We start from the raw sequence: 24,228 nt of genomic DNA on the forward strand, positions 1-24,228 counted from the left end.
AACAACAGGATGCTATAACGTTGAAGGAGTTTCATGTTCTAGATTAGACGCATAAGGGACTTAAAAATTCCAATTTTATGTATTCTTAACTTAAGATGTAGACAATAAGTACGAAATAAACTGTCTAAACTCGATCCTACAATCAGCCGAGCTCTACCCAATCACAGTGCAACTAACAACTTGCCTAAAACTTAAAGGTTACAATTACTCTAAAAAGTTGAGTGCATATTAGGGTTCACTAATTCAAAATATCGTCAAACAATTAGGCATTCAAGTTCATTTGTTGCACTTAAAGCTCAACAACAGCCCAGTTGCGAAAGTCTCAATTCGGCTGTGAGAAATCGGCACATGCTGCGCCATTATTATTTTAATGGGTTCAAAATTGTCCAAAAAGTAATTACGTAATATGTGAAACTGAACAGCCACTAATACGATTGATAATAACAACTTAAATTCGTTGGTAAAATGTTGCAATTTTCTATTTTTTGCTTAATTTTTCACCAAAATTCCGGACGTATGTACTGTATGTATCTTAAACTTAGTATGTATGTAGTATGTCCTAAGTATGTAGATGGCCCCTTATATAAATATACAGAGTGTTTCAAAACTCTTGCATGGATTTATTAGTTGAATAACTTTGTATCCCTTTGTCTAAACTTCATTCTGTTATTAGAATGAAGTTTCCAGACGCTTTAGGTATTTCCAGGTGTCAAATATCAGGACACGTGTCAAATATTAGGACACGTTTCGTACAGATTAGTCGCTCTCTATAAATAATCAGACAATCACAGCTATCTGTCATGTATAATAATTAATAATTATACTGGTTGCAGTTGCATGATGAACGTGTACTACGACTATAATGAAAACGATCAACTAAGTGTTTTCAAAATTTCGTTTCTATTGTGATGATTAATGAATAATGATTATAAAATAGTAGATTTTGTCCATTGTTAATGAACTCATCACCCGGCGCGCGCTACTACGAAGCGTCGTACCTCGGGCCAGTCCATAGAAAAACCTAAGATGGCAAGTACGTACGGTACGTACCTTTAAATTAGCTGTACGGTACGTACTTAATAAAGTAGGCTGAAAGGTACAAATCCAGTTGATAGCAATGGACAAGCGTAGATTAAGGTTGCGACCTGAGCTAGCTGAAAAGCTGGTGTTCGTATACTGCAACAAAAGGATGAAGCTTTGAGTTTAACGATAATTACAAGTAGTAGTAGTGTAGTACCGGTTAATTTGTGTGTTTATTTTCGACTTCTAGTTCTGTCTCAAAAATTATGATGATAATACTAATAAAAAATTGCAAGTAATTCACTGAATAGAAGTTAATTCTAAAAATTTGAAAAAAAATTGTACCTTACAGTGCCTGTACCGTACGTACCTTTAAAAGTAGCTGTACCGTACGTACTTAAAGCCCTGTACCGTACGTACTTGCCATCTAAGAGAAAAACGTCAAGTTTTACGGCAGATTTGTGACATAGACTCATAGAGTAACATGACTTGATTGATTGCTTCCTCGATCGGTGTATATGTGATAACCAAGTAATATGTGGGTTTCCAAGATTTCGTGTGGAATGTTTCAACGTACTGTGCAGTTAGTAGTAACATTAATAACAAGATTTATAACAAGATTTGCGTTTTGAATGATTAATTAGCGTCCCATTTAAATTTATCGTTTATTCCAGGCCGGTATGAAGATATTAAAAACGACGATCTTACCTACCGTCTTGACTGGTGCCCTCATCTTGTACTTCTATCAAATCCTTTACTTTATCCCATCCTCTAAAGATCAGTTTAGCCCGGAAGTTAGATTTCAAATTGACATCAAAGATTTTAACGGAAATAAACATCGTGTTATTGAAAGGGCAGCAATTGAAATAGCAAACAGCACTGACTATTTGTGGAAAGATAAGATTTTGAAAAAGCATTTCATGGTCATTTTCATACCGTCAATGCCTGAGTCACAAGCATTTCGCCATCTTTTGCGGACTAAATGGCTAAATATGTCATCTTGGGGAAGCCACGAATTTGAGGGAGTTGATCATAAATATTTGGACTTTAAACTGATGTTCGTTATTGGGAAGGAAACGAATGGTACCTATTCAGATGATTTCATAAAGGAAATGTCAATATACGATGACATACATCTTATTGACTTGGTAGAAAGTAAACGTATTCTGAAGGAAAAAGTTTTCTTGGCCATGAAGAAAAGCGTTGAGCTGTTCGACTACAAGTATTTCATAAAAATCGACCATGACACACTTGTTGATCTTCCAAATCTTGCCAAAGGAATCCAAACCCTGCCTGAGGAAAATATCTACACTGGGGCTTGTACCTCGAAAATAGCTAACGGAAAATATAAAAAGACGTTCAGGTACTGTGTGGGCGGAGCCTACATTCTTTCACGAGATCTCGTTGAAAAGATAGCATCATTGACCGAGGATGAGACAACAGTCAGACTCCGGCCAGAGGACGGGTACACTGGGTGGCTAGTTGCTGAGGTTAAACGGAAGTTCAACATCTCTAACACCCTCCCTCAAGTTACCAGACATGTCGTTAAAGCATTCAACCACAAAATTGGAGTTTATTTTTTCAATGACTGGTTCTATCACTGGCTTAAAAGTGTCAACGATTTAGAGCGAGCATTTACGTGCAGAGTAAACGCCAATTTAACTCGTTGTCCTTTGTTGAATTATTTTTACGAAAACGTAAATTCCACGAGCTGTATATGTGGAGCTAAGTGGAATTAAAGCTGAAGTAGAATAGTTTTCTGTTCAACAACTTACCTATGGAGAACCCGGCGAATGTCCTTGCTGTACGGCAGTGTTAAACAAGGAACTGAAATCAAGGGGTTCCGTTCAGGCCCTTCACACTTTGTTTCTGTCTAGTTCTAATGTACCGTCACAAAAGTGACTTTAATATAAGGTTACCATGGTAACAATAGTGACTTAAATATACTCCTTCATCATATCTTACTATATATAAAGCGAGACGATATATATATATCTGTGCCATTTTACTGACACCACGGCATCAACTTTAACGCGACTTTCCGCATAAACCGTAAAAGATATACAACTGGAACTTTTTTGGCTGGGTCAAATGCTTCAATGGCCTTCAAATCAGCATGAAAAAATAAAAAATTGGTCAAGGAATAATGATTTTAGAGCCGAAAATTTGGACCCCCAAGTGGTGTCAAAAACGCCAATTAAATAGGTAATAATTATTTTAGTATTTTGAGTCTTGACACCGTTTAGGGTTATATTATACGGGTTCCTGCTAGTGACTTTAATATATCTCAAAGTAGCTGTTTATGATTTCAATATTATTGTGTGCGTTATATTAAGGGGGCATAAACCAAACCCGAACTTTATCATTTGACCAGGGATTTGACTTTATATTCGGAAAATATAGAAAATGATTGTAGTTGTAACTTGTTTCAAGATTTTACTGAAATTTCTGCCTTTAGCTTTCTACGTTCTTTATGAAAAGGAACGTTGATGGACATTTAAATAGTGAAAACTGAAAAGCGAAACTTCAGCTACCTCCCACTCATACTGTTTAGCTAGCAGCTTCATTGTATATTTATCGAAAAGTTTCATTATTATCGTTGGTGATCTTACGCAGAACACTGAATTTGACGACATATACCAATTGTATAATCTTCCAGCTCAAACTTTAGAAGCTAGTGTAGACTCTCCCTCATTACAATAGAAAGGGTTTAATTAGTTAGTGCACAATAGTGGTGGCATGTCGACAACTCCACTCTAGTAAGCTAGTAGTACAGCTGTAGTAGTAGCCGTACAGTACTTAGTGGAATTGGTCATGAATCATGATACGATGAGGGAAAGTCTTGACTGACTCCGAAAACACAAAAGAAGTTAAACTTACAGAGTTTACATACAACTATAAAACTCTGAAAGAGAGATTCCAATGTTAAATGTGAGCTAGAATATGAAACAATTGCCAAACGTAAAATGTTCATCTGATGAGGACGATAGTAAAGTGACGACAGCTTTACTATTACTTAAACCATATCATTTGCAATTTAGTACTTAAACTTATTTTTGTTTTTTTCACGATTTGAGAGTTCAGTACGAGATCGTGTTCTGTTCTAATCCTATTGATGGAGTCGTGTTACCATGCTAATCCTATTGATGGAGTCGTGTTACCATGGTAGCTCTGTCGTGTTACCATGGTAGCTCTGTCGTGTTACCATGGTAATCCTATTGATGGAGTCGTGTTACCATGCTAATCCTATTGATGGAGTCGTGTTACCATGGTAGCTCTGTCGTGTTACCATGCTAATCCTATTGATGGAGTCGTGTTACCATGGTAGCTCTGTCGTGTTACCATGGTACCTCTGTCGTGTTACCATGGTAGCTCTGTCGTGTTCCCATGGTAATCCTATTGATGGAGTTGTGTTACAATGGTAGCTCTGGAGCTGGCGGTTGGTTCCAGAAAGTGCCGTCCTAAGAGTCTCAGTCTGGGTTGCTGGACTGACGAACCTTCCAAATCACTAGAGGCAACATGACAATTTGAGTGCACAATTTTTCGAAAAGTGCGTTTCCAAACTTGCCTAAAATTGTTTAAAATTAGTTCACTTTCCTTGCCAAATATGAGTATGGCTTCAGTAAATTCAGACCATTCAAGAATTTTATTAAAGGAGCAACCACATTATTTGTACTAGTCAACTATAACCGTGAAAAAGCTTAAAGCAGTTGAATAATCAATGGGCAGATCCAATCACGGTGAAAATGGTATAGCCCAGTAACAAGATCTCCCATCTAGTTTCAAAATTGTGTCATCGGTTTTGTTTAAAATCGAAAATTATTAAAAATTTTGCAGGAAGTTATACTTTAACAAGATCAGCAATTGTAATGGTTAATTAAATTTAAATTTATAGTTTATTTCAGGGTATGAAGATTTTCAAAACGACGATCTTAACTACCGTTTTGACTGGTGCCCTTATCTTGTACCTCTATAATATCCTTCACTTTATCCCATCCCGTGAAGACCAGTTTAGCACTGTACGTCCGGAATTTGATTTTCAAGTTGCCATTGAAGATAATGACGGTAAAAAAGATCGGGTTTTCGAAAGAGCAGAAATACAAATAGCAACCAGCGATAACCATGTGCGGAAAGATAAGACTCTGGAAAAGCATTTTATGGTCATTGTCATACCGTCAATGTCTAAGTCACAAGAATTTCGTCATCGTTTGCGGACCAAATGGCTTAATATGTCATCTTGGGGAAGCCACGAATTTAAGGGAGTTGATCACAAATATTTGGACTTAAAACTGATGTTCGTTATTGGGAAGAAGAAGAGTGGTAACTATTCAGATGATTTTATAAAGGAAATGTCAATATACGATGACATACATCTTATTGACTTGACAGAGAGTAGAAGGATTCTGAAGGACAAAGTTTTGTTGGGCATGAAGAAAAGCGTTGAACTGTTCGACTACAAGTATTTCATAAAAATCGACCATGATACACTCGTTGATCTTCCAAATCTTGCCAAAGGAATCCAAACCCTACGAGATGAAAACGTCTACACTGGAGCATGTAACTTCAGAATAGCTAACGGAGAGTATACAAACATGTTCAAGTACTGCAGTGGTGGCGGCTACATTCTTTCACGTGACCTCGTTGAAAAGATAACAGCATTACCCGAGGAGGAGATAAACATCTCCCTAATCCCCGAGGACGGGTACACTGGGTGGCTAGTTGCTGAGGTTAAACGAAAGTTCAATATCTCTAAAACACTTCCAGTAAAGAACAAAAAGATTGTGAACAGAATGAGATACGAAGTAAAATCCGGAAGATACCGCTTCAACATGTGGTTCTATCACTGGCTGAAAAGTGTCCGCGCTTTAGAGCGCGTATTTACGTGCAGAGTAAACGCCAATTTTACACAGTGTCCTCAGAGGCGATACCATTTTGAGGATAAAACTTGTTTGTGTACTCTAAAATATCCCGACGAGAAAAGTCCAATCAAAACTGAAGCAGAACTTACATAGATATCAGATATTATGGTGACTGGTGAGTGTATCGACACTCATACCCATTTGATACGGTCTATCTAACAATTCGGTCTATCTAACAATTCGGTCTATTTAACAATTCGGTCTATTTATGAATTCTTTAGTTGCTATCTGAATCCAATGCCTATTAAACGTTCCACATGAATTGATGTACCTTACAATATTGCAGCATATTGTTATTAGAAAAACTGTTTAAAGATATTGTAAATGTAAAAGTAATTTAAACTGAATGACAAACCTGAAGTCTATCTTGAAATTATCGTCTAAGTTTATCATCTGAAATGAAGAATAGTGGTGATGGTTGGATTAGTTATACTTCACAAGAATCCAGACACGTTGAACAAAAACCTCTTTACGTTAAAAAGTAATACTAAGAATGTGAAAATAAACGATGTGACTTAAATCATTGCACACAGACCACAGTAAAGTGCCGTCAGAGATGTGACGTCAGAGTTAGAAACCTTACCTTGAGAATGGCTGAGATTTCGTGGTCACTCGCTGATCCCAAATGAATCTCCTTCAATCCAGCGATCGCTTGCTGAAATTAGTTGAATTAACGAACTCAGGTGCTTTATATTTATAACTTAATTCAACACAAGATAGCACAGTAAACATACCAGACACACACTTATGATGGGTGTATATAAAGGAGTATTTTATTATGTACTAGAAAGCCCGTGATCACAGGGAGGAAGGTAATAGTATTCTTTGGTAGTCAGTTTTTATAGCTTCAAAATTATCCTTCACAACCGAGTAAACAGCCCATTAAAATGTAGCTCGCACTGAACACAACGTAATTACCACAAAACCGATCAAAATGAAGTTAAAACAATCATTGCACGTGCACTTGCGTGTAACAACCCTCGTTACCATGGTAACTATGCAAATTCCTAATTCTCGTATAATTTGCACGTGGGCGGTCGTACATAAATAATTCTCTGAATTATAGTAGAGATTATATGTTTTAATGATTTCAAACATTAAACTTATAGCTGGATCATTACTATAATTTACTAAGAGTCGCTCTCGTAATACTCCTACCTTTCGTTTTAAGAAATGTTTCCGTTCCCGGTCATATTTAGAGAAAATCAGTTTGTATAAAGCTTGCCGCCTCTTACTGAAAAGGATCGAATTTAATTGGGGGGGAGGGCTGATGTTTGGGGGGGGGGGGGGGGGGCTGATGTTGGGGGGGGGGGGGGGGGGGGGGGGGGGGGGGGGGGGGGGGGGGGGGCTGATGTTTTTTTGTCCGTGCGATTTTGTTCGTCTTCAGAAAACAGGGTACCGCATGGACAAAAACAGGCACAAAACAGGCACAAAACATGAGCCCCCCCCCCCCCCCCCCCCCCATCAATTTAATCAGTCATCGCCTTTGAGTAGAAAATGGTTTAATTCAAAAAATCATTTTTTACATATTGATATTGCTTTTAATCTTTAGATATTACTATAAGATTAGATTAAATCAAGGAATAATTGTTAAGTTTACTTTGTTAACAATTTACTCACCAAATTATTGCATATTCTGTGAGATATTCTAATGGAGAGAGCTCTGAAATAAAGTAAAGTAGGTTTACAAGTTGTTACCAAGGCGACTGTAAACAAAACAGTAAATTTTATCTTATCTTTTGAAGCTATTTCCGACTTAAAGTTGAGTACCGCCGGGGTTGTCAAGGACGATTGTTTTTACAGCATTTTTTTAAAGGAGGTCACGCGAAATTAAAATGGAGCCTCGGCTCCCGGCAGCTGAGTCGATAGAAAAGAACATACATGATCACGAATTGTATAATCGAGCCAATGTCGGCACTGTATAATCAGTAATTTTTCCGTGGGTATCGTGGGGTACTTACTGGCCAGGACGTGCATGTCCATGGGTAACTCGTAGCGGGCCGATTGTGCGCTAACTAGAATCCTAGACTGGACCCAGTTAGCCATGTTGAAGTCTGGAATCTGAAATTAAATGTGTGTCAACTATAAGGTATGATATTAATGGACTAAACTTCAAGCAAGGATATAGTTGAAGAAATAAATGAATTAAGACGACTTTGAAGAATGGTATTAACGAGACCAAGTATTAAACGGTAGCCATACCATTTACCAAGCACAGTTCCGACTGTTTCGAAACAGTTTGGGAAGTGTTCCAACCTAACCACAGTTAAGATACTGAACATTTTACTGATGTAGTCCTACAAACAAACAAGCAAACAAACACACAAACAAACGAACAACACATTAGTACTAGAACTCAGTGAGATGTTGCCTGGCAACGTGAGACAACTCAGTGAGACATTGCCTGGCAACGTGTGACAACTCAGTGAGACATTGCCTGGCAACGTGAGACAACTCAGCGAGACGTTGCCTGGCAACGTGAGACAACTCAGTGAGACGTTGCCTGGCAACGTGAGACAACTCAGTGAGACGTTGCCTGGCAAAGTGAGACAACTCAGTGAGACGTTGCCTGGCAACGTGAGACAACTCAGTGAGACGTTGCCTGGCAACGTGAGACAACTCAGTGAGAACGTACAGAACCAGGTGGTACTGGAGAAAAGGTGATGTTATGATGGTAACCAGTGTCATAGTCAGCCCCAATACTCGCGTACAGATCCATTGAGAAGAGATAAGTGAGGCGTGTCTTTCTGTTAAGGTTGTTCTTTCTGTTAAGGTTGTACAGGGACTCTGATTGAGAAGAGATAAGTGAGGCGTGTCTTTCTGTTAAGGCGTGTCTTTCTGTTAAGGTTGTTCTTTCTGTTAAGGTTGTACAGGGACTCTGATTCTTCAAGGAAACGAGTTCCACTAGTTTGAGATGTACCTAGTTTAAATCTTTGCTTTAAAGCATCGTATTTCAAACAGAGAGCGTTACTATGACAAAGTAAAACGGTGGTACTCATTTATCCAGAAACAATTAAATATACATAGGTGTGTTCGGACGAATGAACTGTAAAAATAGCATGATTAAGACGAGTAGGAAACCCCCGACGAGTAACTACAAAAATGAATGATAATAGCCACTGTACACTAAAACTGTAGTCTGTGCACTAAAACTGTAGTCTGTACATTAAAAACTGTAGTCTATACACTAAAAACTGTAGTCTGTACACTAAAAACTCCTTTCGGAACTTCAACTAAGTCAGTAGTGAAGATAAGTGCTGACTAAAGTACTTTTAAAGTGTATTTATGCTGCAAGGTTCCGGTGCCATGATCATAATATCAAAATACAATTTCAAATGCTCTGCAAATCTCCACACATACATCCAGAGAAATACAAGAGAAACCAATTACAGAATTATAGGCAGACCTCTAACAAACATTAGCCATATAACTACAACTAGACCCACAGTGCACAACATATCGAGTTTCTCAAGACACAGCAGTAATAGACCAGCTGCATCCTCAACTGGACACGAGGGACACAACTGCTAGGTAGAAACGAGATTACCTGCTCAACAACATGCTCGAGCACTCGCGGGGGTTCATTGTGACCAGTGAGGGGGTGAGGGTTGATGAAATGAGGGGTTGGTAAAGGTGGGGGGGTTGGTGAAATGAGGGGTTGGTAAAGGTGAGGGGTTTGTGAAATGAGGGGTTGGTAAAGGTGAGGGGTTGATGAAATGAGGGGTTGGTAAAGGTGGGGGTTGGTGAAATGAGGGGTTGGTAAAGGTGAGGGGTTTGTGAAATGAGGGGTTGGTAAAGGTGAGGGGTTGATGAAATGAGGGGTTGGTAAAGGTGAGGGGTTGGTGAAATGAGGGGTTGGTAAAGGTGGGGGTTGATGAAATGAGGGGTTGATTTTTTTAAATTTTTATCTAGACACTTATTTTACTTCGGAGTATTCCAACAGCCATATTGTTACACAAGTGCAACCAGCCAATTACAGGAAGCCGAGGGATTTGTTTTTAGCCAGTGACGGTTAAGGTAGTGTGTACCATACTTTCTTCGCCCGAGACTTTGCTGCAATGTGCAGCTCCTCATTTAACCCTCACACCCGATTTCTCGAGTATTCGGCTGAGTAGACCGGGGGGCTGCATAGACCACTCACGATCCTTAGCTGAATGTCAACGACACTGGGTCCGGGACTCTAGGGCGTAAGACTCTAGGGCGTGAGACTTTAGGGCGGCGCCCTAACCCTAACCATCACCCTAACCCTAACCCTAACCCTAATCCTAACCCTAACCCTAACCCTAACCCAAACCCAAACCCTAACCCTAACCCTAACCCTAACCCTAACCCTAAGACCCTAGAGTCTTACGCCCTAGAGTCTTACGCCCTAGAGTCCGGACCCCACGACACTCACCCCACGACCAGGCAGGCAGTGGGATTTGAACCCGCAACCTCACGATTGCAGAGCTGGCTAACCAACTGCGCTACCTGGCCGTTAAAATGAGGGGTTGGTAAAGGTGAGGGGTTTATGAAATGAGGGGTTGGTAAAGGTGAGGGGTTGATGAAATGAGGGGTTGGTAAAAGTGGGGGTTGATGAAATGAGGGGTTGATGAAATGAGGGGTTGGTAAAGGTGATGGGTTTGTGAAATGAGGGGTTGGTAAAGGTGAGGGGTTGATGAAATGAGGGGTTGGTAAAGGTGAGTGGTTGATGAAATGAGGGGTTGGTAAAAGTGAGGGGTTGGTGAAATGAGGGGTTGGTAAAGGTGGGGGTTGATGAAATGAGGGGTTGATGAAATGAGGGGTTGGTAAAGGTGAGGGATTGATGAAATGAGGGGTTGGTAAAGGTGAGGGATTGATGAAATGAGGTGGTGGGTTGATGGTGGGTGGGTTGATGAAATGAGTGGTTGGTAAAGGTGAGGGGTTGATGAAATGAGGGGTTGGTAAAGGTGAAGGGTTTGTGAACTGAGGGGTTGGTAAAGGTGAGGGGTTTGTGAAATTAGAATTGTTGGAGTGGATAGACTGTGAAATTAGTGTGATAAACTTTTTCAAACGTGGTCATGTTGAGATCGTCTGTATATTGTTATATTATACTGTTATAGGCAGACCTCTAACAAACATTAGCCATATAACTACAACTAGACCCACAGTGCACAACATATCGAGTTTCTCAAGACACAGCAGTAATAGACCAGCTGCATCCTCAACTGGACACGAGGGACACAACTGCTAGGTAGAAACGAGATTACCTGCTCAACAACATGCTCGAGCACTCGCGGGGGTTCATTGTGACCAGTGAGGGGGTGAGGGTTGATGAAATGAGGGGTTGGTAAAGGTGATGGGTTTGTGAAATGAGGGGTTGGTAAAGGTGAGGGGTTTGATGAAATGAGGGGTTGGTAAAGGTGATGGGTTTGTGAAATGGGGGGTTGGTAAAGGTGAGGGGTTGATGAAATGAGGGGTTGGTAAAGGTGAGGGGTTGATGAAATGAGGGGTTGGTAAAGGTGGGGGTTGGTGAAATGAGGGGTTGGTAAAGGTGCGGGGTTTGTGAACTGAGGGGTTGGTAAAGGTGAGGGGTTTGTGAAATTAGAATTGTTGGAGTGGATAGACTGTGAAATTAGTGTGATAAACTTTTTCAAACGTTGTCATGTTGAGATCGTCTGGAATCTGTATATTGTTGAGTTATATGATTAATTACCTATGTTATATTCGCATATATTTATAATATTAATTACCTACTAGTGTAACCCGGCCTACGGCCGGGATTTCACTGCCGCAGTTAAAAAGGGTAGGAGTAATTACCCGCTGAGTCAAAACCCGCATTAGGTGACCCAATAGTTTCTTAAACAATAATCTCATAATCAGTTATTTCTTGTGGATAATTTAATCATTATTAGGCACCACATTCCATGATCATAAGGTCTGAACACCGAGTATTACACCTCATCACTCCCGTCCTGAACCGCTTAAATCGTTATAGAAATTAACCCTTGTTAACTCCGCACCACACCCGCATATTATATTTGAAAACACGCATAACATTGTCGTATGAACTCTCTCTCTCTCTCTCTCTGCAGTCCAAACAGACCCCAAACACTAACAGTACTCCCTCCCCTAATAAGCTTAAGGTATAACATTACAGCAAATCTTCCGGGCTAATCCAATTATGACGCTACTTAAATGCAGCAGATAACATATTACACAGTAATGAGAGAGAGCGAGAGAAAGAGAGAGCAGGCCCCGTAACTCTTGCCGTTCTGCTCAAGCAACTTTATGTAACATTTGTGGTACAAAACCATCAATAAAACCACTTACCACCGGCCGATTTTAAAAAAAATTTCCTATGGGCTTCATCAGAGTTTTGTCGACACTATACCGAAAAAATCAGTCCCGTAACTCTTACCGTTTTTTTTGTATAACCGACCGGAAATTACACACGGACAGACAGACAGACAGACACACACACACACACACATTCTGGTGTTATTAAGGTGATACTATATCAAATGTTGGAGTAGTCCGCTGTTTATTAGTATCATGATGAAATACTGATAGTTGGATAATATCCGGTTGAAAGAGACAAGGACAAATGAAACAGGACGTTAGGAATGTGGGCAAATTTTCGGCGTCGACGCCATCTTCGGGCTCAAATTATTTATAAATAATAATAAATAATAATTTGAGAATATGAGTATGACGTACAAATGTCGATACGTTATTCAGCTATTTACTTCCATTAGATTCTGTCTTCACTGAGTCTATTCAGAAACAATCAGAAATTGAAAGAAACATCAAATCATGAGACTTACAAATCATGTGTCTACAGTTCTTAGATTGTGAGATATGTATACAGCTGGTGAATGCTACTGACGAACAGGTCGAGAAGATGGGGGCTGCTCGCATAATAACAATCCACCAAAATTAAAAGTTAAAGAATAACCTACCTCTTTAAACTTGGGTCCAGTGAGGTCTGCTGTGCAGATTATCGAGGCCTTGCGCTGTTTCTTCCCGAGCTTGCTCGTTACCTGCGACTGTACCTACGTAATTCGGATGTTTGATCAGTCATTGATTTACTATTATAACAGGAGTTGTTTCTCTTAACAGTATCAAAAATTACGATTTCAAAAAAGAAAAGAACGAAATTTCCAAATTGCATCCTGACAACAAGATAGGTTTTTAGAACAATTTCAAAACACAAGTAATTTAATAGCGGTTGCCAGGCTTCATTCTATGGTTTCAATTCACAGAGGCGGCCAATTCACCAATCCTAATTCCTTTGCATACAGTTGCTAAAGAGGAACGCTAGCTATTTCTGTATGATAATTCAGTTACAGATCGGCTCGAGTAATTTCCTACAATTACATTAAATTCTTTGTAATTTGTTGGAAAAGTTCCACAAATTATGAGTACGCGGTTTTCAAGTGGTTTTAAAGGGTAAAGAGCGAACGGTCCCTAGCGGACGGTCCCTAGCGGACGGTCCCTAGCGGACGGTCCCTAGCGGACGGTCCCTAGCGGACGGTCCCTAGCGGACGGTCCCTAGCGGACGTTAACTTTAAGCTTAAGAGGCAATGGCGATTTCACTAATAGTATAATACTACTACTATTTCGACAATAGCTTATATATAATACTGAATACTATGTACTATACTCGATACTGCAGTAGTAGTAGTTCTCTAGATAGCTGTAATTAACTCATCTTATGGCGACCATCAACATGTTTACCACTAATCGCAGATATATATTCTACTTTTGCAGATAATATCTACTGGCACTGTATTATTGGTTCAGTATCTACTGGTATATACCTTGTTAGTTAGAGCCTCTTCTCGGTTGTCTTTCTGGAAGAAGTCTGACTTGGAAGGACTCGGTTTTGCTAACCTGAAATTGTAGTGTTTAGTAAGTTGGCACTGTGATATTTCTTATACAATGGATAAATATGAGCAACGAACTAACACTAACAGAATGATATAGATAGTAAGTAGTACTACTTTATCGGACGTTATTTGACCGGAGCGTGAACAGACATAATTTCGAACGGACATTAAAATGAACGCTAGGCCATCCAAAGTCCAATTAATGTCTGACAAGGTAGGGATGAAGGTAGTATAGTCACATCACTAGAATAAAGTCTGACAAGGTAGTATAGTCACACTGTCACAGGTAGTATAGTCACAGGTAGTATAGTCACAGGTAGTATAGTCACAGGTAGTATAGTCACAGGTAGTATAGTCACAGGTAGTATAGTCACAAGTAGTATAGTCACAAGTAGTATAGTCACAGGTAGTATAGTCACAAGTAGTATAGTCACAGGTAGTATAGTCACAGGTAGTATAGTCACAAGTAGTATAGTCACAAGTAGTATAGTCACAGGTAGTATAGTCACAAGTAGTATAGTCACAGGTAGTATAGTCACAGGTAGTATAGTCACAGGTAGTATAGTTACAAGTAGTATAGTCACAAGTAGTATAGTCACAGGTAGTATAGTCACAAGTAGTATAGTCACAAGTAGTATAGTCACAGGTAGTATAGTCACAAGTAGTATAGTCACAGGTAGTATAGTCACAGGTAGTATAGTCACAGGTAGTATAGTCACAGGTAGTATGGGTAGTATAGTCACAATCAAATCACTAGAAATAGAACTGAACTCATACCTGGGAGGGTTAGATTGGACGCCTTTGTCGCATTTTGTGATTTGAGATCTGTCTTGTGCTGCCTGTTCATAACTCCTGGTAAGAGGGCATGTTAGTTTTACAGAAACAACGGGGGAAAAACAAATGGTCAACTAAAACACCGTTACAAGAAGTCAACAACTCCAGAACCGATCAACCATAAGTCGCATAGTGAGGGATTATAGACTGGTCAAGTAGCAACCGACCAGTAGATGTACAGTATTAGCAAAATAACTAAAATAATAGCCACATGCGTAAGAAGCAGAGAAGCAGCCCTATGACACCAACGAAATATAATTATTTTAAGTATTGTAAGTGGGGACTGGGGAGTGGCGAGGGAACTACTTGACGCTAGTGTTAACAAGCCCATCCCATCACACACCGTCACACTCTACCGAATAACGGTTAACTTGGTAAAACAAAATAAAACGATAAAAACGTCTCCAGTGTGGCCCAGATCTTCGCAGGTGTCCATTATCCTTACAAGCGCTTAGGCTTTCCGCGAATACTAACTAAATGTTAATTAGTTAATGCTTTCCCGGCACATAAACCATCAGCCTACAAGTACCACCTGCTCAGAAACTACTCATTGAACTATAAAACGTGTCAGCCCCAGTAAATCGAGTGAAGCAAAGGTAAACAAGCCTCTCAGCAGCTAGAGAGTCACATATTGGAGCAGCCCGCCGGGTTGATAACCACGTGACCATGGCAACCTGCCAGGTTACCACCACGTGATCCTGACCTTGTGCACGTGGGCTTATCATTTACCACACGTGGGCTGATCATTTACCACACAGAGCGCTAAAAACTGTAACTTCGGTAAAGTCAACATCCTGAGTGACGATTACAGAAAGCACACATTGCAATAATGCAGCAGTTCTGCCTGGGATGTGGGATGCAATAATGGTCCTCGCATGGTACAGCACTGTTATTTCATCAACAGTTCATGACAAAATCAGTATGGTCCGACGCTGAAAGGGGATTAATAAGTGCGCGACTACGAAAATTGGAAAATGTCAGTCCATATACTCATATAAAAATGGCTGAATGAATGCTTGCGATAAGAGAATAAACAGTTTGCAGATTCAACCAGGTAAATGGACTGGGCTGCTGTTGAACGGGCGGATCTAACTTGAGCCTCCATACTTGCTCAACCGTTGGGGGCCGGGTGGATCTAGCTTGAGCGGGGGGAGAAGCTGGGGCCTGGGGGACGTTCAGCACTTACCGCCTTATTCCCATACTTGTACAGCCACTGACGAGCTAGCACTTACCGCCTTATTCCCATACTTGTACAGCTACTGACGAGCTAGCACTTACCGCCTTATTCCAATACTTATACAGCTACTGACGAGCTAGCACTTACCGCCTTATTCCAATACTTGTACAGCTACTGACGAGCTAGCACTTACCGCCTTATTCCAATACTTATACAGCTACTGACGAGCTAGCACTTACCGCCTTATTCCAATACTTGTACAGCTACTGACGAGCTAGCACTTACCGCCTTATTCCAATACTTGTACAGCTACTGACGAGCTAGCACTTACCGCCTTATTCCCATACTTGTACAGCTACTGACGAGCTAGCACTTACCGCCTTATTCCAATACTTATACAGCTACTGACGAGCTAGCACTTACCGCCTTATTCCAATACTTGTACAGCTACTGACGAGCTAGCACTTACCGCCTTATTCCAATACTTATACAGCTACTGACGAGCTAGCACTTACCGCCTTATTCCAATACTTGTACAGCTACTGACGAGCTAGCACTTACCGCCTTATTCCAATACTTATACAGCTACTGACGAGCTAGCACTTACCGCCTTATTCCCATACCTGTACAGCTACTGACGAGCTAGCACTTACCTCTCTAGAGCACTTGAACCATGTTTCCCAGTTTGCGTTGATCTGTCGTACAGGTTCAGGATTCCAAGCTGAGGGGTTACTATGGTTACTTTGGTTACTATGGTTACTGACTACTGAGGGGTAGCAGGTTATGAGAAATTAAATAATTTAGAAAGTAAATATCTACTCAGGGTAAGTTTAATAGCAAACGAATTTAACAGTTAACTAAGAAACCATGTGATGGCGGCTGGTTCTCAAATGGATCAGATGAATGTCCATAGTTGAAGTCTTGTTTTTTGTGTGTATGGTTCTTATTCGACTGGAGCTCAATATTCTACATCGGTCAAAGTTGGATCAAAAACATTTTAAACAACGCGAGATAATAAGGAAAAGTACATAAAACTACTCAAACAGATAATACCAAACTCGGAGAAAGGCCAAGGTTATCTCATGCACGGAGCAAATTAAGATTAAGCTTGTCGAATATTACTTAATCTCACTCAATAGTCAGCGACCCTTGACCTCGAGTATGTCGGAAGTGTAATACAGGAGATGGGCTTAGTTGGTCAGTCTCACGCCGTCTTATTGGGAATTAGCTTTTCTTAAGGTTCACACAGGAAAGATTCTGGTTCATTTTAAAAGTTTGTATGTTTGTATGTTTGTCTGTTTGTCTGTTTGTCTGTTTGTCTGTTTGTCTGTTTGTCTGTTTGTCTGTTTGTATGTTTGTATGTTTGTGTGTTTGTGTGTTTGTCTGTTTGTCTGTTTGTCTGTTTGTCTGTTTGTCTGTTTGTCTGTTTGTCTGTTAGAAACATACCGTATCTTCAGGAGCTGCCGTTTCCTCCGCTCCGTTGATATCACCCTGTGAAGGGAAAGTGTCACTTTGAGGTTAAACAAGATCGAGCTCAAAACTGGTAAAGAGAATTTGTATTATTTGAATCAAGATTTCATGCAGTTGGCTTCGGAAATCAACCAAGAGTAGTGGTAATCAATCAAAAGCAATTGTAATCAATTAAATGCAATTGTAATCAATTAAAAGCAATGGTAATCAATCGAAGGTAAGACAGGTTGCGTATAGATTGATCATTTGTCTAATACCTTCTGCAAATTGATGAGTTTTCATATGCCTGAATCAAGACTAAGAATTTATGAGAGCGATTAATATAATCTTCAGTGCTTCCAATCGACGAAGTAACTACATGATAATAACACTTGATAATCAATAGCGTTCAGTCAGCTTACAAACGAATAACAGCAACGATTCATGAACAGTACGGAACTTTGATCACTTGATGCAGTGAATAGTGATCATCACACACAAAATGACCTCTTGATGACCCTTTTTCTGACCCTTTTTCTGACCCACTTGCCGAACCTCCTGGCGAGGCTCCTCTCGGGCTGATTGCAGACGAACTACAATATCTCTGACCGTTAATATCTCTGACTGACGACCCTTCCCGGTTCGGGGCCGAGGCTTCTGATAGGTTACACAAATAGGTCACACAAATAAACACGATCAAAAGTTGCAGGGTCAGACAATTTGTCACTTCTCGATTATTTTAAATGCAGCAGATGTAATGATGTATTCCGGCCACCGTTTAAAAAACAACAATTTCCCGAATGTCCTAATTTGCCAGATGGCAACATGATATTTTTCCCAAGTGAAGTATTTTCTAAAATAACACGTGACTAGCTAGCAACTAACTCACCAGATCTGTGACTGGTTTAATGATGGTCTGGTCCGGATCCTCTTCAGTTTTATCTGTTCCGGTCTTTGCTTCCGCACGGAGCACCTGCCGATATTTGGTCAGGTTTTAAAGCTAATCGACACTCAGATAATTTGTAATTTTGTGAATCTAGACAAGATATGAAATTAATTTAAGTTTCATATCACACGCAGATGTTTGCACTAAAAACATGTCACATGAACAGGTGTCAGGTTGACAAATAAGTAACACTAAGAATCTAACAGGTTAATAAGTAACACTAATAATCTAACAGGTTAATAAGCAACACTAATAATCTAACAGGTTAATAAGTAACACTAAGAATCTAACAGGTTAATAAGCAACACTAAGAATCTAACCTTGGCGCTGATTTCGTAATTCTGGTTCTCATCTCTGGAGGTCCGTCTGTTACCGCTCACCCCAGTGCCAGGCACCTTCACATTACCCTTCAACTTACCTGTCGTACTCGAATCTGCAGACGCTGTGAAATTAAAGTCAGGTTCTGGCGAATACGTCATCTAGAAAGAGCATGGTCACCTTGTGAAATTGCCAGATCTTTCACCCTTTTGGTTTTGTTTTCAGTACATAATTCATATATCTTACCTTCCCAAGCCTGCTGCGGCTTGCCGTTATTAGTGAGACTACTTCTGCTGCTCGAACCATGATAGGATCTCACAAAGTTAACGTAGGAAGTGTCGGATCCGTCCCCTTCGCCCTGATAAGAATTTTGTTTCTCAATGTTAATTCAAAATTAAACATGCATTTTATTTCCTTGCCATGCAGAGGACGCGCGCGTATGCGCGGCTTGAAGTACTGTCGATGCCAAACTTTTTATATAAAATACATGTAAAACTGTAGCGTGTTCCGTTGAAGTATTGAGCAGCATGCACGACATCCGATTTCAACCAGCGGCATTTTCCTTTTAAAAGCGGATACGTAATGATAAGCTTCATCAGCCATTCTAAACACTAGCAGGAACCCGTATAATATAACCCTAAACGGTGTCAAGACTCAAAATACTAAAATAATTATTACCTATTTAATTGGCGTTTTTGCCACCACTTGGGGGTCCAAATTTTAGGCTCTAAAATCATTATTCCTTGGCCAATTTTTTATTTTTTCATGCTGATTTGAAGGCCATTAAAGCATTTGACCCAGCCAAAAAAGTTCCAGTTGTATATCTTTTACGGTTTTTGCGGAAAGTCACGTTAAAGTTGATGCCGTGGTGTCAGTAAAATGGCACAGATATATATATATATATCGTCTCGCTTTATATATAGTAAGATGTATAGATAGTGTATAATTAGATTTACCCGGCGGCTGTGTGCATTTTCAAACCCCTTTTGCCACGCCTGAAAATGGTAGAGATAAGAAAGTACGATTAACCTTCGCTCTCCTTTCATTATTCATGATAAGTATTCAAATGCAAAACTTAGTTGTGCATGCCGCTCGATACTAGTTAGATTTTGTAATACTGCAATATTTGTGCAAAAATCTTTTTAAAACTTCAGTTGTACAGAGTAGCGGAATTTTCAATTTATATTTTTCGTCGATAAGAACAAAAGTCGCCAAATGTTCCCTCACTCTTTGAGAAGAGACATTTTCCATCCATTATTTGAAAGCCTCGTGTAGATAAAGATTATACGGAATGCTTGATAGCACTACAATTAAAATGCTCTCATTCGAGCAAATATATCAAAATATTCAATCACCAACGCCACCCTAGTTGTTGAAATGACTCCATGCAATCAAGTGCACATGTTTGAAGGGGCGATATTAGCATGCATCTCAAATGTGTTGTAAGATTGTAGGACATTTGGCACTATGGCAACAATGGTTCACTTTAGATATGTTTTTGACGTGTCTAATGTAAACCATCACATTCTAACTTTACCAATCATCATTTCACTTATCTACAAAACCAATTTTATGCACAAGAACAGCATGGTGCCGACGAGAAAACCGCCGGTTTATATCAAACCGCCATTACTAACTGCTAGGTTTGATATAAACCGGTAAAGTACCCAGAGCGGCGAGTAAATTAGTAGTTAGTAGTCGGAGTAATACTCAGTTTACCAATATAATGTGCATATTACGAGTTTCACAATGATAATTCTTATATCCCATAAAATATGCCACATATTATTACTTATTATGCATGTTCTGGATAAACCTATCCTCCCACTATACTAAATTTCTGCCTTCATATATCTCGATAAAACCAGTAGTTGATAGTCACACTGCAATCATCTCAATCTGACTAGCTATTATACTAGTATTATATTTAGTCATAATAGAGATATTAACAATGTTCTAGTACAAGTGTACAGGCGAATACATTAGTTGTAGAAACTAAGAATGGTGAAGTTCAAATCTCAAGCTCTGATATGTAACCACAACATTGGAGCGGTTAATGAATATGCTAACAGGACACAGTACTGCTTGTAACCACAACATTGGAGCGGTTAATGAATATGCTAACAGGACACAGTACTGCTTGTAACCACAACATTGGAGCGGTTAATGAATATGCTAACAGGACACAGTACTGCTTGTAACCACAACATTGGAGCTGTTATTGAATATGCTAACAGGACACAGTACTGCTTGACAGTCTAACCATTACAAACAATGCTCCATTGCAGCAACTCATCAACTGTGATCAGGGGCTGTGGCTTTGAGTCAAATATCCAGCACCGCTCTACAGCCAGTCGAGAACCAGCCAACAGCCGGCTAGGAGCCGCTCTGCGACCGTTCTAAGAGCCGGCAGTGAATTTCTATTTATATTCAAAGCATTTAGTGCACGCCATGGAACGCTCAACACGAAGGTGTTTTGACATTTAATTAGCAGGGATTCCAGATTATTAATAAACATTTGCTGTTCACGGACATTTGTATAGTGCATTACCGTAAATACTAGAAAAACGAATTAAGATGATTAATTAATTAATTAGTTAATTAAGATACATCATATAGCCCTGGAGTCAGAAATTGAAAAGTAAGTAGTTGAATGAATGATTACTGAATAGTATGGAACAAATCAAGTTTTCAGTATTGAATAAGTAGTTTATTGGTGTTAATCTGAGAATGCTCTGATAATTCTCCAGTTTCGCCAAGATTAGTAATTAGTAATTTAGTAAGTAATTTTAGTAATCGATACTGATAATAAATGAGTTGAAATCAGTCCGTCATATGTTAGTGAACACTCAAGCTCAGCTATATGCCCTGCCACTAGAGTAAAGACAGAAGCATAAAACCTTTTTGTTAGTAATAAGTTTTCCTCTCTTCTTTTTCTTCTCACCAGCAGCTCTAAACACGCGACTACGTGACGTATTAGGCCTTGTAGTAGGCACATCATCATTGTTCAAAGCAGTGCGCTCTAATGTCAGGAAGGACATGTCAAACGAGTCGTAGTTTAGGAAGTTAGTGTCGTGATCAGGAGCAGGAACTGGTGATCGAGTTTGAAAAGGACAAAACTTACGGAAACGAAACATATGGAGACAAGTATCAGAAACGAGATTGGGGCCGGGTTCTACAGACAAACAAACAAGCAAGTATTGGAGGGTTCGAAGACAAGTATTGTAGGCTAGTATCGGAGGTTTTGAAGTTGAAAGTTTAAACAAATTACTATTTTTGAGAGAGTAGTGTGAAAGAGTATGGTGTTGTCTCTCTCTGTTGTGGACTGTGGAGGTTGTTATTAATCAACACCAGCAAGAGCTCAATGTGTCTCCTCAGATAGAGGACACATTGCACCGCTCACACACTGCTAATTTAAATATTAGTAACATATTTTATATATTTCGGCCCATTTTCGTGGAAAATATCTGAATTTCTTGTAAATCATTTTACTCTGTTGGCTCTACTTATGCAGTAAGCTGCTCGAAATATTTCATGATTACTTGCCTTCACTTTTACATACAAAAGCAGATAAAATAAGAACTACCCCCCCCCTCCCCCCTCCACTTAATGATAACTAACTCACCTCTTCAGGCGAAGGCGGTAGAGCGTCCTCGTCAAACCCAACAACTGCTGGTACCAATCTCCTTCGAGCCTGAAGTTATACACTTTGTAATTAAAAATATTAAATACGATATTGGACGGCTAACGTATAGGTTACGGTGTGTAATACTGTAATAGTAATCAGGAGCTGTAACACTAACAGATTACCGACGAGGATTTAATAATTCATAATCAGGCTACGAATATTGTTTAATTGTTTCCAACAAATATGATAACGTAAAAGCTGAACAGGTCCTTAGTAATGCATAGATAATGTAATAAATTTCCGATTACAGTAATGAATTTAAAGTGACATGTATTAATCAAGTTCAAATTAAGGTTAGGAATTACACCTTAACAAAATTCTTTAATATTCTATTAAATTCAGTTTTATTTTTCAAGTTATCTCATGAGCCTTACATAATTTAGCCGTTAATTTAAACAATGTTTTAATGACGTTACATATTACGTTATTTAACAAAGAGAAAAGCAATTGTTTAATAGATGAGATAATCACGCTTCATTACACACTGCCACACTGTAACACTTATATTGCAACTCTCTCCTCCTCCTTCCTCAAGTAAACACAACATCTCCTCACACTGTCTGACTCGCAACACAATACTAATTGTGAGCTCCTCAACAACAAGCTGTCACATTGCCCCGGCAAGCAAGTAACTGGATACGTTAGACACGACCAGCATTTCAACTTGTCAAAATATTGTGAATAGAGAGGGAGTAGCGGTGTGCACCGTGTTAAGTCTCTGCAGAGAGGGAGCACTTCAAGTAATGTGGGAATTATGTTTTTGAGAAAATCAAGTTAATTGAGCACAGTATATTATACAGTATATAGTACGACCACATAATGTTTCGTGTTAGCTGCAGCTGTCTACAATTATTTAATTCTACATACTTATAAACAAAAGGAGGGGGAGGTATTATACACCCTTATATGGGCATCACGTGTGCACCTATATACAGATATAGTAGAGGGGGAGGTATTGTACACCTATATAGTAGAGGAGATATAGGGGGGAGGTATTGCAATATTTAGAGGTCAAAAACAAATGCGAAATTGCACCTTTCTCCATAATAGTGGGAGTAACGGTACTGAGTCTCAGTACCGTTACAACTCTCAGGTACTGAGAGTTATCACTGTTATCATCACACTTGGAGGGGGATTGTTTAAAACATTTAGTGATACGAGAAATCACACTGTTATGATCACACTGTCCACTATACTGCATTGTACTGTACACTGTCCTACTAAAGAACTGAACTATTCAAGTCAGCTTTTAAAAAAAGGAAAACTGGAGAATTGTGAATAGTGGATTGTGATACCTTGCGGTTATTGTACCTGATCAACTGAACATTACAACACCCCACCAGCATTAATGAATTTGCTACCAGTAAGTTTAGCAAGGGAAATGATTAAATAAATCTTAATGAAATTATTAATATATAATAACAAGAATATAAAAGGGAAACATCAGAATTCTTACCAAACACACCGGCGCACTGGTAGCTGCAGAACGAAATAGAAAATAGGGCACAATTAAAAGTTGGCATGCTCCGATAACTGATAATGAACCAATCCCGTGTCGATCATCAAAGTCACGTGATCACCAAAGTCACGTGACACACTATTGGCCAATCCCAGGGTTACCATGGTTACACGTGCACTGTCCTGAGATGCTTATCTTTTGTTTATTTTCGTTATCGCGGTTACCGACTTTGATACTCCCATTTGTACACGGATATATCGTTTTATTTATCAGATAAGAGATAACGAAGCACGGCTAGAATTACCATATTCCTGATCTTTACTCCTTATCTTTTACACATTACACATTTCACGAGTAGAGAACCCTGAGGGGTATTACAACTGGGCTTTTGAGCGTTACCATGGTAACGAATGAGACGTGATGAGGAAGCAGTCATTTCCAATAGTTGTTATAACGGAGTAAGGTAGATCTTATTAAACTCGCAGCTTAGCAAAGCGATAGTTTACTGTATCTAAAATAGCATGACTAACTGAAAGATTCTCAGGATTGTTATTTGGCTCGGTGAAAT

At 39.5% G+C, this 24,228-nt stretch overlaps 1 protein-coding gene across 8 annotated transcripts in view; it reads right to left on the bottom strand.

Moving 5' to 3' along the window:
• Window positions 1-24,228, bottom strand: part of LOC134812151 (uncharacterized) — a 75,352-nt gene that overhangs the window by 43,284 nt on the left and 7,840 nt on the right. The window contains exons 3-17 of one of the 8 annotated variants that reach the window (XM_063819387.1): window positions 22,139-22,207; window positions 19,470-19,508; window positions 18,760-18,871; window positions 18,516-18,628; window positions 18,139-18,222; window positions 17,247-17,291; window positions 16,454-16,521; window positions 14,567-14,641; window positions 13,721-13,793; window positions 12,860-12,946; window positions 7,901-8,000; window positions 7,560-7,602; window positions 7,098-7,173; window positions 6,523-6,594; window positions 6,295-6,332 (exon numbers count right to left, since the gene is read on the bottom strand). In XM_063819387.1, coding sequence (XP_063675457.1) covers window positions 6,295-6,332; window positions 6,523-6,594; window positions 7,098-7,173; window positions 7,560-7,602; window positions 7,901-8,000; window positions 12,860-12,946; window positions 13,721-13,793; window positions 14,567-14,641; window positions 16,454-16,521; window positions 17,247-17,291; window positions 18,139-18,222; window positions 18,516-18,628; window positions 18,760-18,871; window positions 19,470-19,508; window positions 22,139-22,207 — 1,094 coding nt within the window. Of the gene's footprint in view, window positions 1-6,294; window positions 6,333-6,522; window positions 6,595-7,097; window positions 7,174-7,559; window positions 7,603-7,900; window positions 8,001-12,859; window positions 12,953-13,720; window positions 13,794-14,566; window positions 14,642-16,453; window positions 16,522-17,246; window positions 17,292-18,138; window positions 18,223-18,515; window positions 18,638-18,759; window positions 18,872-19,469; window positions 19,509-22,138; window positions 22,208-24,228 lie in introns of all 8 variants that reach the window. The other 7 variants (XM_063819385.1, XM_063819384.1, XM_063819383.1 and 4 more) reach the window with 7 other exon arrangements.

Source organism: Bolinopsis microptera, chromosome 3, assembly GCF_026151205.1.
Source record: "Bolinopsis microptera isolate Bmic1 chromosome 3, MBARI_Bmic_1.0, whole genome shotgun sequence".
NCBI lineage: Eukaryota > Metazoa > Ctenophora > Tentaculata > Lobata > Bolinopsidae > Bolinopsis > Bolinopsis microptera.